This window comes from Tachysurus vachellii, chromosome 16 (genome assembly GCF_030014155.1).
Source record: "Tachysurus vachellii isolate PV-2020 chromosome 16, HZAU_Pvac_v1, whole genome shotgun sequence".
Taxonomy (NCBI): domain Eukaryota; kingdom Metazoa; phylum Chordata; class Actinopteri; order Siluriformes; family Bagridae; genus Tachysurus; species Tachysurus vachellii.
In genome coordinates this window covers 15,885,022-15,897,138 of record NC_083475.1, presented here as the reverse complement: position 1 = coordinate 15,897,138, position 12,117 = coordinate 15,885,022, and the positions used below count along the sequence as shown (strand labels likewise).

Genomic DNA, 12,117 nt, shown 5'->3' with positions numbered 1-12,117 from the left:
TTGTGCCACGTGTGTAACACGCCGGATGTGGTTCTGGTGTATTTCAGCACATCATGGATTTTAATAACATCTCATTTGACTCGTTAAAGAAAAAGATCGACGAGGTTCGCCGTTTCCTTTCCGTGACTTTACGCATCGCGAACGCGCACACTGTCGATTTCTACACGCGTGACGTGTGGCGCGCGTTCATGGCTGTGACGCCTGAGGAGGTTTTAACTGCTGTCGATTCATATCGTGACCGCACGGGGGCGCCAGAAGGCGAGTAACCCATTTTATATTGTGACGTTAAATTGTTAAAACCTTGTGAAATGGGTGTAAAGGGGTAACTATATATACCAAAAGACTATACCAGCTAATTAACATCATTTTAATTACCATCTAATTAACATCATTTTAATTACCAGCTAATTAACAGAATTTTAATTCCACTCAAGTATGTTGATTTTATTGTATATAAATTATAAGATATAATATTAGTGAAACCATGAACATGTCCTATAGACATTCTACAGCGTTACGTGTAACTATAAATGGACAAAAATATACACATTTTCTGTTAAAAAAAGGGTTGAAAAATCTTTAGAACAGTGTGTTATAGGATGTTACGTATATGTTATTTAATTACCTGCTAAGTCAGCTATGTAAACATTAAATCTGGGATGGTAATTCACAGCACACTACCATAACTGATTGAGTATATTCCTAGAACTCGTTGATGATATGCTGATTATATCGAAATGAATGTATCGTGGAATTGTTTATTAATAATGAGTATTATGATCTATTTTTCACTTTGATCACTCATGTCTAAGATGGTTGTTTGGTCTCTGTGTTTGTGATTTTTATATGCGTATTTTAAAGTGAGCACTAGTTTCGGGTTTTGCGATGTCAGTAAGAAGCTGGCGGATGTCTCGGCTCTCCTGAGGGCGGCTGAGGCACACTCTCTGCCAGGCCTGGGGGTGTGTGTGCAGCGGGAGACACTGATGGACACGCTAAGAGTGATGGACGGAGACACCCAAGGTTTGTCTGTCTGTCTGTCTATCTATCTATCTATCTATCTATTAGAGAAAGACAATATTTTGTGGGTGTGTGCATGTGTGTTTGTGTGTGTGTGCTGGTATTATTTCAGATAGGATGTCAGATGGATCTCTGCTGCTACCTGATGAGTTCATGAACTCTAAGAAGGCACATGAGGTGCCTGCTATGGCTGAACTTGTGGCTGCTTTATCCAGATGCTGCAAAGTCAAACAGGTAACAACTTTTAATCAGTGCAGTCCCAATTATAAAGCCTGAAAGCGGTCAATGTCAGTTTTTTAGTTCATTTTCTGACTTACAGGGTTTTTTCAGGTATGACACTGTTTGGTCCGTGGAGGTCAGAACATTTGGTTTAGTGTTAAAGCTGAATCTGGAACTGGTGGTCTAGTGAACATGGGCGAATGCTTCACCAAGAGTGAAAGACGTTGTAGGCACTGACAGCCAATCGTGTTTCAGATTTTACAGTAGAACAGAAACACACATTGTTGTGTGCCGAGGAAACTGAAGTCATACTCGATTTATGGAGTAAAGATGACATTCTGAAGTCACTACTACATGAATTTTGTAGAAGGTTAAACTACAAATATTTTTAAGGACAGTTACCAACATGTAAGTTTGACCCAAAGCATTTAGCAGGTTTTTTGTTCTAAATTGTTTACAGTTATTTACAGTCTATAACTGAAATCTGCACATTCATTTTTCTTCTGAAAACTGCAGCCAAAACAAACTCAGATAAAATTCACCTGGCAATTCACCTCTCTCTCTCTCTCTCTCTCTCTCTCTCTCTCTCTCTCTCTCACGCACTCCCCCCTCTCACTCCCCCCCCTCTCTCACTTCTCTCTCTCTCACTCTCTCTCTCACTCTCTCTCTCTCTCTCTCTCTCTCTCTCCCCTCCCTCTCTCTCACTCTCTCACTCCCCCCTCTCACTCTCTCTCCCCATTCCCTCTCTCTCTCTCTCTCTCTCTCTCTCTCTCTCACTCTCTCCCCCCCTCCCTCTCTCTCACTCTCTCACTCCCCCCTCTCACTCTCTCTCCCCATTCTCTCTCTCTCTCTCTCTCTCTCTCTCTCTCTCTCTCTCTCTCTCTCTCTCTCAGGTTATAGATGTGGGCTCAGGTAAAGGTTACCTGTGCTCTTTCCTCTCCATGCAGTACAGCCTGCAGGTATTTGGCATCGACTGCTCCAGCACAAACACGCGTGGTGCCCACGAAAGGAACAGGAAGCTAAAGAAGTTTTCCAAAGCCTACCAAAAGCACGGAGTCAAGAACAATCCATATATTCAAACTAAAGAAACTATAGACAGGAAAAAAATAGATGACGAACAAGAAACGAGAACGCAATTCCATCATACACCCAGACTTTCTCAAAAGCAGGAAGAGCATGTCACAGATAGAAATAATGATGTGGCTGAAGTGCAGTGCTGTTCTTCACCAGGTCTGGACAAGGATGCTTTCTCAGCCCAGAGTGAATCAGACTCAATACATGCTGATTTAGAGAACTCCTTTTTCACAGCGCTGGCACCTGACATTGTGGAGCAAGCATCTCCTCGGGTTCCCCCCAGCCAGCTGAGTGCAGAAGAGAGAGAGAGGAGGAAGAGGGAGAACCTCGAGAGGAAGGCACGGAATGGAAAAGGCAACAGTGATACTAAAAACCTGTACTTACCAGTGACGTCTTACGTTACAGCTGAAACAGAACTCAGGACACTTATTACAGAGCTGGAGGTGAGGGGTGAGCAATCAAATATAACTGAAGTGTAACTGTTCCTTTCAGTTGTTTCACATGGATTAGGCTTTAAAGTTAAACCTTTTTTTCCCCAGCTTGGAAAAAACACATGGAGCAATATGTTGCATAATGTCCTTGGAGCAAAGATTGTAATATAACGTTTTTATAGAAATAATGGACCACAAATAAGATTTCGATATAAACATTATCAGTATGAACGCTGTTGTAAGTCTAGAGGTGACAGTTAAGCCTTAGCATAGAGAGAGCAATGAGATTTTTGCAAAACAGTACTGTAATAAGGAGAGTGGAATCATATCAATGGTTAATACCCTAAATTATCTAATACAGCAGTACCCCGCTTATCGACCTTAATCCGTTCCTTAAAACCGGTCGAAATGCGAAAAGGTTGAAGAGCGAATGTAATTATCCCATAAGAAATAATGGATACCCAATTAATCCGTTCCCGACCTCCACCGATACCCAATAATTAACAATTTTTGCCCCGTTTTTAGCAGTATTAATACTATATAATACATAAAATAATACAGGTACATAAATAATATTGTACACTTTAAACAAAGTATTGTGTATACAATATACATGCACTAAATTGTTATATTGACCGCTAAATAACACTAATATTGTTCACAAACCGAAGTTTCATTTACGATAGATGCTCTCTCCACGAAGGCTGAGGCGAGACTGGGAAGATCCTTCCCCTCGCGCCACGTGGGTCGAGGTCGATAAGCGGGGATTTGGTCGTTCAGCGGGTGCAAATTTCGGTCGAAAAACTGTTCGCTAAGCGAAAAGGTCGATGTCAGAGCCGGTCGATAAGCGGGGTACCACTGTATATCAAACTGCCAAATAAACTGAATTGTTCCTGCAAAATGAATGAATGGCCACATCTTTTTTTGTATAACAGTTTTTTGTTGGGACAGCAATGTTACCCATTTCTCCAAAAAAAAAAAAAAGAAATTAATAATCAGAACTGTTTTGGTTGAAAGTTTGGGTTGCACTTATTGTATTATTTATTAATGTGTAACTATTCATACAGCCAGCAATAGGCTCCAATGATACACCGGAAACTTGGTAAAAATGTCTTTATTCCGCTAATCATTATATGATCATTAATCTAATGATGATCACAACATGGTTTCTGAGAAGTCAGCCTTAGAAATGACACATTAAGGTGCAAGAGATTATGCTATTCTGTGTGCTGACAAATAAACCTCTCTGTCTCTGGTCTCTTCCAGGATGCCGTCATGGTGGGCTTGCATACGTGTGGAGATCTGGCTCCCAGCACACTGCGCATGTTCAAGGACAAACAGGAGCTTCGGGCCGTGTGCAGCGTGGGCTGTTGCTACCACCTACTTTCTGAGGAGTTTAATGAAGATGCACAAGGTGCGTGGATTCTCAGCTACTGAGCACACACACATACACACATCGAGTCGATTCTAATTGTACTGTATTGCAGATAGTTCAGGATCCAAGTGGCTGTGATCCAGTGATCGTGACCAACTCCGTGATTTATAACATGTAATTATGTTGAAGGGTTTGAATAGAGTACCGAACCGTTTGCCTCTTCTCACTAATTAACCAACATAAGCTGCCTTTTCACATATAAAATCTTTTTGAAGTGCCGTCATTTATGCTTTATCAGGTACACTCAATAGGAGTCAAGAATTTTTTTCATTGACTCAATCAATTTCATTTCAGCATTGATTGTTCATATGGACATATCACATAGTATATTAAAGATAAAGACAATGCTTTGTTTCTACTAACCCTGCTTACCTCCAATCAGAGTGCAGCTTGAGAAGAGCCAATAACAACAAATTGTTGAGAGTAAAAACAGAATTAATGAGACCAGCGCTATGATGTTCAGCTCACATTCCTGCTACTCCTGACCTTATGAAGCCTGAGGTTTACCATGATTCATGCAGGAGTTGTGTGATGATGTTACGGATAAAAATTCAAGTTGGACAAAGTCCAGCTTGGAGAACTTTGTGATTTTGTGTCTATGTGCTTAAATACTGTGTACACACAAATACACACGAGACAGTTTGCTGTAACATAATCCACATAAGCAAATTCATTAAAGCCACATCGGCTAACAATGCAGCAGTTGTTTTTGTAGCACGGCCTGTCGCTCATGGAGCATCACAGTGGATTGTCTAATGCAGTGTTTCATGGAGCATGCCATCGACCGTCTCATAGAGTTTCATAGATCGACTCATTGACATGTCCATGAATCTCATGTACTCTCCATGAATTGTGCAATGAATTGTCTAACGTCTCATCTCATGGAGAATCTGATGAAACATCTGATGAAGCATCACATAAGGCATGTCATGGACCGACTTATGGAGTGTATCACGAAGCGTCTAATGGAGTATGTCATGGATTGGCTCATGGAATGTCTCATGAAGCATCTCATGAAACATTTCATGCACCTTCCAGTGGACTGTTACAGAGTGCCTCATGGAGCTTCTCATAGAACATCTCATGGAGTGTCTTGTGGACTGTCTCATAGACTGTTTCATGGACTATCTCATGCAGCATGTCATGCAGAATCTGATGGACTACCTCACGAACGCCCCATGAAATGTCTCATGTTATGTTTTATATCTTTTTTGCACCGAAAGCTTCAGGATCCTGAAGTTTCAGTCTGATTGGCTCTCCTCAATTCTGAGTATGTGCACTCCCATGCTCTAGGTTCCAGTGAGAAAACAAATGTACCAGGCGAGCAAAAGGGTCTGACTAGCAAGCATTGAAATATGGAAACAGCTAACTATAACTATATACAGATTTTTTTTTATTCATTCTGGATTACATCTTTTCTATTCTATGAACTGCCCTTGACCAGAGTGTGAGAGTGGTGTGTATGGATTTCCCATGAGCCAGTACCTACGCGAGCAGGCGTGTTTCTGCGGACGAAATGCCAGAATGTCTGCATGTCTCGTAAGTTTAAAAAACAAAAAATCTTCAATTGATTGCTATATTCTTGATAAACTCTTAATGCCGTACTACCTTTCAAGACATGTGTTGTTGCTGTTCGTTCATAGGCTTTCGAAAGAGTGTCAGTTGGAGGAGGGGTAAGTAGCTCATTAAATCAATTCGTACCTCTATTAAGTAAGTAGAAAGAGATGCTGTGTGACCATAATAAGAGCATTCTGAATACTAGTCCTACCCTTACAGTGGACATCACTTTGTGTGGTTTGGATACATAGCAAAAAAAAGTAAAAAATATGTAGATATTTATATTTAGTCATTTAAACACAATTATCTTCTAATTGTTGCCTTCATCTATTCTTTTCAGCTTCCTATGGAGTCACTCTTCTATCGAGCTGTTCTTCATGTTATATTACAGGATCACTATGATTCCCATAAGAGGTACCTATAATAATAATAATAATAATAATGAAAAAATTTAGAAAGCACCAGGGCTCTCAATCAGCTCTCTAGTCCAGTAGTCAAGGCACTGATAAGAGATTCGGACATTTTAAGGGCTATCTCTCTTTCAGTCACAAAATCCTTCCAGTACGTTAGATGTTCACTCCCAAAGTAATACCACAATGCACTGTAATATCCATGGAGCATCAATGCTCACTTTGTTCCCTTACTGGAAATATATCATATTTTCTGAAGCTTCTCAGCTCGAAAAACTTTCAGACAAACCTTCAGCCAGCTTTGAATATAAATGTAAGTAGTTTGTTGTTATAGCTCACAAAGTTACTTACATTAGCTGTGTTTAACTTTAAATGACGTTCTATATACGGATTGTTTGAGTCTAATGACTTTTAAATGTTTAATCATTTTAAAAAATCCGCTAGCGAGCCTATGATCCTGCTTGAAGTACCATAAAAGAAACCTTTGTGATTAAGCTAACAAATTTATATTTCATATAGAACTTAAATATTTTAAATGTATGGGTTTTATAGTGATTAATGAGCAAATTAAAATGTCACCAGAAATTGAGTGATGAGACTCTTAATGTGTTTTAAAAGTGCCCCAACTTGTATGCACATTATCCTGACTCAGGACCTTGGGAGCTGATTGAGATGCACCATTAGACATAAGGGAGTCTGAATATTGTATAATGTTGTGTAATGTATTGTATAATGAATAATATTTCGGTTTTATTGGTTTTTAGGTTTAAATCCTGCTGCATTAATACAGAATTTAGATGCTTTGAGTATTTCCAGGATATTATCATCAGCTTTGAACATGGCTCAGCCAATGAGATTTAAGAAACAAAGCTTTCTATTTTAGACATCATGCAATTCATGACAACATCATTATGATTGGGTTTCTTTTTTTTTTTGCAGTGAGAAGCGGGTTGGGAACGTTTATTCCAAAGCGTCCTCATTCGTGGACTACGTGAGGAGAGCGCTCAGGAAACTAGAACTGGATGACTCAAAGGTCAGAGGTGGTGAAAAAGTCAAGCAAACTCATAATTCTGCTGATTTTTGTCAGAAATAAAATTTATCTGGGATATATGATAACCCTGGTTTATTTTTTTTTTAACATATTCTTTCACATTTAATGAGTGTTTATATTGATGTTGAAAGATGATAGTTACACCGAAGTGAATTGTATCCTGTGAACTAGTTTTAATGTAATTTTTGTATGTTCAAGTTATTATTATTATTAGTAGTAGTAGTAGTAGTATTGTTTTTTTTATTGTTTATTTTTTGTATTTTTATTAGTATTATTATAGTTTTTTTTTGTATTTTTATTATTGTTTTTTATTGTTTTTTATATTTCTATTATTATTATTGTTGTTTTGTTTGTTTTTTGTAGTATTATTATTATTATTATTATTATTATTATTATTTGTTTCTTTGCTTTTTCACCAGCTGTCAGACAGTGAGATTCAGAGATACCATGACCTGTACATCTCTAGAATGAATGAGATGGTGGCCTTCAACATGGTGAGCTCTGTTAGTTTCCAGTATATTGAATGGAATTTCAAAAATATGAATATAATCTTAAGAATGTTGAAATATTTAAAGCCAATAAAGTAAATGTTCAATCACTTTAACATTCAAGAATCAACAGTCTTTGTGGATCCCTGTTTAAATGGAAACAAATGTGTGATGTTGACCATGGGTCAGATTTCCTCTTGCTTAATCTAATTCACTATTGGTTTTAGAGTCTTGGACCTCACTGTACATAATAAGCTCTATTATCAAATTAAACACACAAAAAACCCAACAGAAATTATAATGCGTATTCGGGCAGGTTGCTGGAGAGGATGTTATTATGAATAGAATTCACTTCAAACATGGAGTCATAGATAAAAGTTAGCACATTTTTAATGAAAATTACAAGCAGGTAGGAAGGAATTTATTTTAAAATCACTGAGAGTAAGGAATTAACTAGCACAACATCTCAACTTTTTGTTTATTTATTTACTTCAATATGTCATCAGGATGTCATTTATATTTCTGCCATTCAGAGTGACTTACATTTTTTCACTATATACAACTTAAGGGCCATAACGGCCCAGCGGTGACATGATTTGGTGGACCTGGGAGTTGAACTCATGACCTTCTGATCACTAGTCCAACACCTTAGCCACTGAGCTACTACAGTACATCCTTTACATCATTATTCAGACAGGACAAGATATCTGTCAGTGTCTCCAATAATTATAAATAATTTTCACAGGATAAGTGATCTTAATTTCACTTAATTAATACTCTTCAAAAGATTATTACTGAAAATATAATATATTCTTTATAATACTTTATTGCTTGGCATTTTAAACCTCACCAAATTTGGCTTGGTTTGGAAAGACTAAAAAACTCCATTCTTCAGTGTTTCCATTCTTCATTGTACAATGATGGAATCGTTACTAACATGCCATTTCAGACAGGATATACAGTATATTACCTGGATTTAATGGTTGTTTTATAGTGGTTTAAAAATGACTGACATGACAAAATTGGTAGGACTTTACTTGATATACTTGAGATGATCCTGTACAAATAGGGCTTTTAAAACTCATATTAGTGTTTTATTGTAAAAGAGAACATCTGAACGTCTTAATCTGTATTTCAAAAACTAAAAAAAACAAGACATAAAAATTTATGAAGAAGTGTTTAACTCAGTGTTGTGTTCCCTCTCAGTTAAAGGTGACTTTGGCTCCCTGTATTGAAGGACTTATCCTGCTGGATCGTCTGTGCTACTTGAAGGAACAGGTAAAGAAGCCAGAGGTACTACAACCTTCTGAGTTTATCAGTTTATAGTGGAGAGGGAGATAGAAGGGTGGATAAATCAGAAGCCTGGTCTCTGGTGTTAGCTTTTTATTCCCGGTTGTCTAAATAATAAATTAAATTCTTTTATTATATTTTCTAAGTTACTATATAAATAACATCATAATAAATAAAATGATTTATATAGTACAGTGCATTTCCACAGCCCAAAAATTATCTATCTATCTATCTATCTATCTATCTATCTATCTATCTATCTATCTATCTATCTATTTGTATGTCTGTCTATCTGTTTGTCTGTCTGTCTGTCTGTCTGTCCGTCCGTCCATCCATCCACTTGGACAGTGTTACATTTCTTACCTATTCATATCTTAACTGAATTTATATATATTGTCCATGTGCCTCTTGGAAGTATTAATTTTATATAAAATGATATGTTTTAATAGGAGAACGTGTCCTACTCGGCCCTGGTGCAGCTCTTCAACCCGCTCCTGTCCCCCAGATGTTACGCTATTGTCGGAATAAAGGGACCTGGTATTTTATAAAGCCCATATGTGCTTTACATCAAGTCTGCTTTTTAATGTAGAACTTTTATGGTTTTATACTTTCATTGTATGTTCATGTGTTTATTGCTATTTTTCATTATAAATACTGTCACACTTATAGGTCTGTGTTTTTTTTTTAATAATAATGATCTAATCATAAGCAAGTTCTGGCTTATTCTGTTGTGATATTATTTATTCGAGCTTAACCAGAAACATCTGTCAGAATGATTTTAGACTTAAACAGGGTTAGAGACTAATTCACATGAGTTCAGGGTGAATGAGAAGAAAAACAGATATGGCCATGTTAACACAAGCGTGAGAATATTCCTAAAGCACTTTGCACATATGTAAAATATTAATCCATATCAGATCACAGGCATACATACCTAATCTTTGCTTTGAAATCTAATTCAAAAAGATCTTTTGTGTGTTTCTGTTTGAATCACATTCACTCAGTGTATAGCCCAGATCCAAAGACAAAAGTATTTATAAATATGAAAATCATCTGTGCATAAAAAATATTATTTGAGCTTTCCTGAAAGTAACTGCATGTGCTATTTTTTTAATAAGCATTTACCGATTTGAGGTTAAGATTTCCAGAAATTAGCAAATCCATGTATTTTAACTAGCTAAAGGGTTTTTAATAAAAGCCACTAGTGTGTAATTAACACAAAACAATCATTCACAGTGTGGTATGATGCGTCCCATCCACCGCAAAGTTAATTATTTTCCAATAACAGCACAATCTGGGGTGCTTTATTCCTCTTATACCACAGCAATATGAAAACAATTACTGATTACAACCTCTTACCCGGCAGTTCCATCTCCAACGTCTTTCTACCAATATGACCACCTCCCTCCTCTGTACATGTCCAAACCATTTCAATCTAACCTCTCTGTCACCAAAACAGCCAACCTTAGCTGTTCCACTGATGTGCTCGTTCCTAATCCTGTACATCCTCATCAGTCCTAAGGAGAACCTAAACCTCTACATCTCTACTACCTCCATCTCTGCCTCATGTCTTTTCCTCAGTCTCTAACCCATACAGCAGAGCTGCTCTCACCTTTCCTTCGAATTCAATTAAATCCAAATGTACTTATATAATGAATTTATTTATTATATATAATTTATATATGGAACAATGGATATATCAAAGCAGTTTTACATAAATACATAATTATAAACAGAGAGTTGAAAATTAAACAGTGCTTTGATATTAACCAGTTTAAGAAATGAGCTATGGTTTGTTCCTGATGAACGTTAGGGTATTACGTACTATTGACTCACTCAGCCAAACATCATAGCTGAATTATTTGAATGTAGACTAACTCTGTGTTATTAATTGCTAAAATGGGTAGGGGTGTAAAGCCTTATCCTTAAAGACCCAATGTGGGTTCAAGTTTTCATTCCAACTAAACAGAAGCCACATCTGAGTCTATTGAAAGCCAAAAATCAACTGAATAAATAGGTGGAATCAGGTGGCTCCTGCATGATAGGAATGAAAACATGCACCCATACCAAACCAGGCCTTGGTGGATAAAATAAAATAGGATAAGTTTAGTTAAAATAAGTCAAGTGTGTTTCTTTCAAGAGTGATCGACAAATTATTGAGGACTATGAAAATTCTGTCTTTGAAGCATGCTGAAAATAAGAGGGTCCCCTGAAGAACTGAGGAACCTTGGTTTATCAGTTCCTGTATTCATTCTACACATACCCTGTTTATATAGTAAAAACATGCTCATCCGGCTAAATTCTGGATGTTGACCTTTGTACTAAAGTGTTGCTATTGTTATCCATGATGACCCTTGCTGTTTCCTCTGCTGCTCCCATCAACACTTTTGTTTATTACACTGCAGTTCAGATATCCGTCCACGGTCCCAGAGATCTCGTAGTGCAGCTCTCCGCAGGATGTTTGTGCTGTGAAAAGGTCATGACTCAGTTCTGACACTGCAGTTGTGCTGCTGAAATCTTACAGACTCTGGTCATTCCCACAGCACAAGCCATGCATATCATCACTTCTTTATATCCTGTTGTGGTGTCCTTATGCCACCGAATGCCCACTGATAACTACCAAGGGCTTACTCACACATAAATAAAATGCACAGGAAAAATTACACACAACAACCAAGTCCTCACTCAACCTTATAAGTTATATTAGCTTAGTTACGTTTGCAGTTTTTTCCCATGTAGACACAGTACACAGAGTTAATATGTGTAAAATCTGTGCCTTCAAACGACAGCTGTGATTCCTGTGTGTTTCCTGACCTGTTGCTAAATCAGGATTTGGGACACATACAGGATATGATGAAGTTACGATGCACTGTACGTAATATTTTCCGTAGAAATCAACAATGCCAAGGGAAACAGTTGAATTCCTTTTTCAATCTCCTTATTGTTTCCAGTTAACCAGATCTGAAATTATGGTGTGAGAAGAAGGAATCTTCAGAAGCAGACAGGAAAGGAAAAGAAGAATGATATTCTCTTGTCTGGAACTGTCACATATAGTGCTAAATTATACGTATGTAAAACACAAACAGCTGTTTTGTTCCAAAATGACTGTCACAGTGGCGATGGCGTGGCGTAGATTTATCAGATC

General features: G+C 37.5%; 1 protein-coding gene across 2 annotated transcripts; it reads left to right on the top strand.

Moving 5' to 3' along the window:
• Positions 1 to 15: 15 nt before the first annotated feature.
• mettl25 (methyltransferase like 25) lies at positions 16 to 9,638 on the top strand. Of its 2 annotated transcripts, none has more exons than XM_060890091.1 (12): positions 16 to 258; positions 862 to 1,020; positions 1,130 to 1,251; positions 2,130 to 2,753; positions 4,008 to 4,155; positions 5,621 to 5,715; positions 5,820 to 5,849; positions 6,074 to 6,147; positions 7,083 to 7,176; positions 7,614 to 7,688; positions 8,889 to 8,960; positions 9,422 to 9,638. In XM_060890091.1, the coding sequence occupies exons 1-12, from the start codon at positions 54 to 56 to the stop codon at positions 9,518 to 9,520; spliced, it is 1,797 nt and encodes a 598-aa protein (XP_060746074.1). In that variant the 5' UTR covers positions 16 to 53; the 3' UTR covers positions 9,521 to 9,638. The 2 variants fall into 2 exon arrangements, with proteins under 2 accessions (XP_060746074.1, XP_060746073.1); XM_060890090.1 differs by having other exon boundaries at positions 8,889 to 8,975.
• The last annotated feature ends 2,479 nt before the right edge of the window (positions 9,639 to 12,117 follow it).

What these genes read in the sequence shown, in the direction of transcription:
- mettl25 (XM_060890090.1), top strand. Translation starts at nt 54, where the DNA reads ATGGATTTTAATAACATCTCATTTGACTCGTTAAAGAAAAAGATCGAC. An exon ending in TAGAACTGGATGACTCAAAG is followed by an intron (nt 7,177 to 7,613) that starts GTCAGAGGTGGT and finishes CTTTTTCACCAG; the next exon opens with CTGTCAGACAGTGAGATTCA. An exon ending in AACAGGTAAAGAAGCCAGAG is followed by an intron (nt 8,976 to 9,421) that starts GTACTACAACCT and finishes ATGTTTTAATAG; the next exon opens with GAGAACGTGTCCTACTCGGC.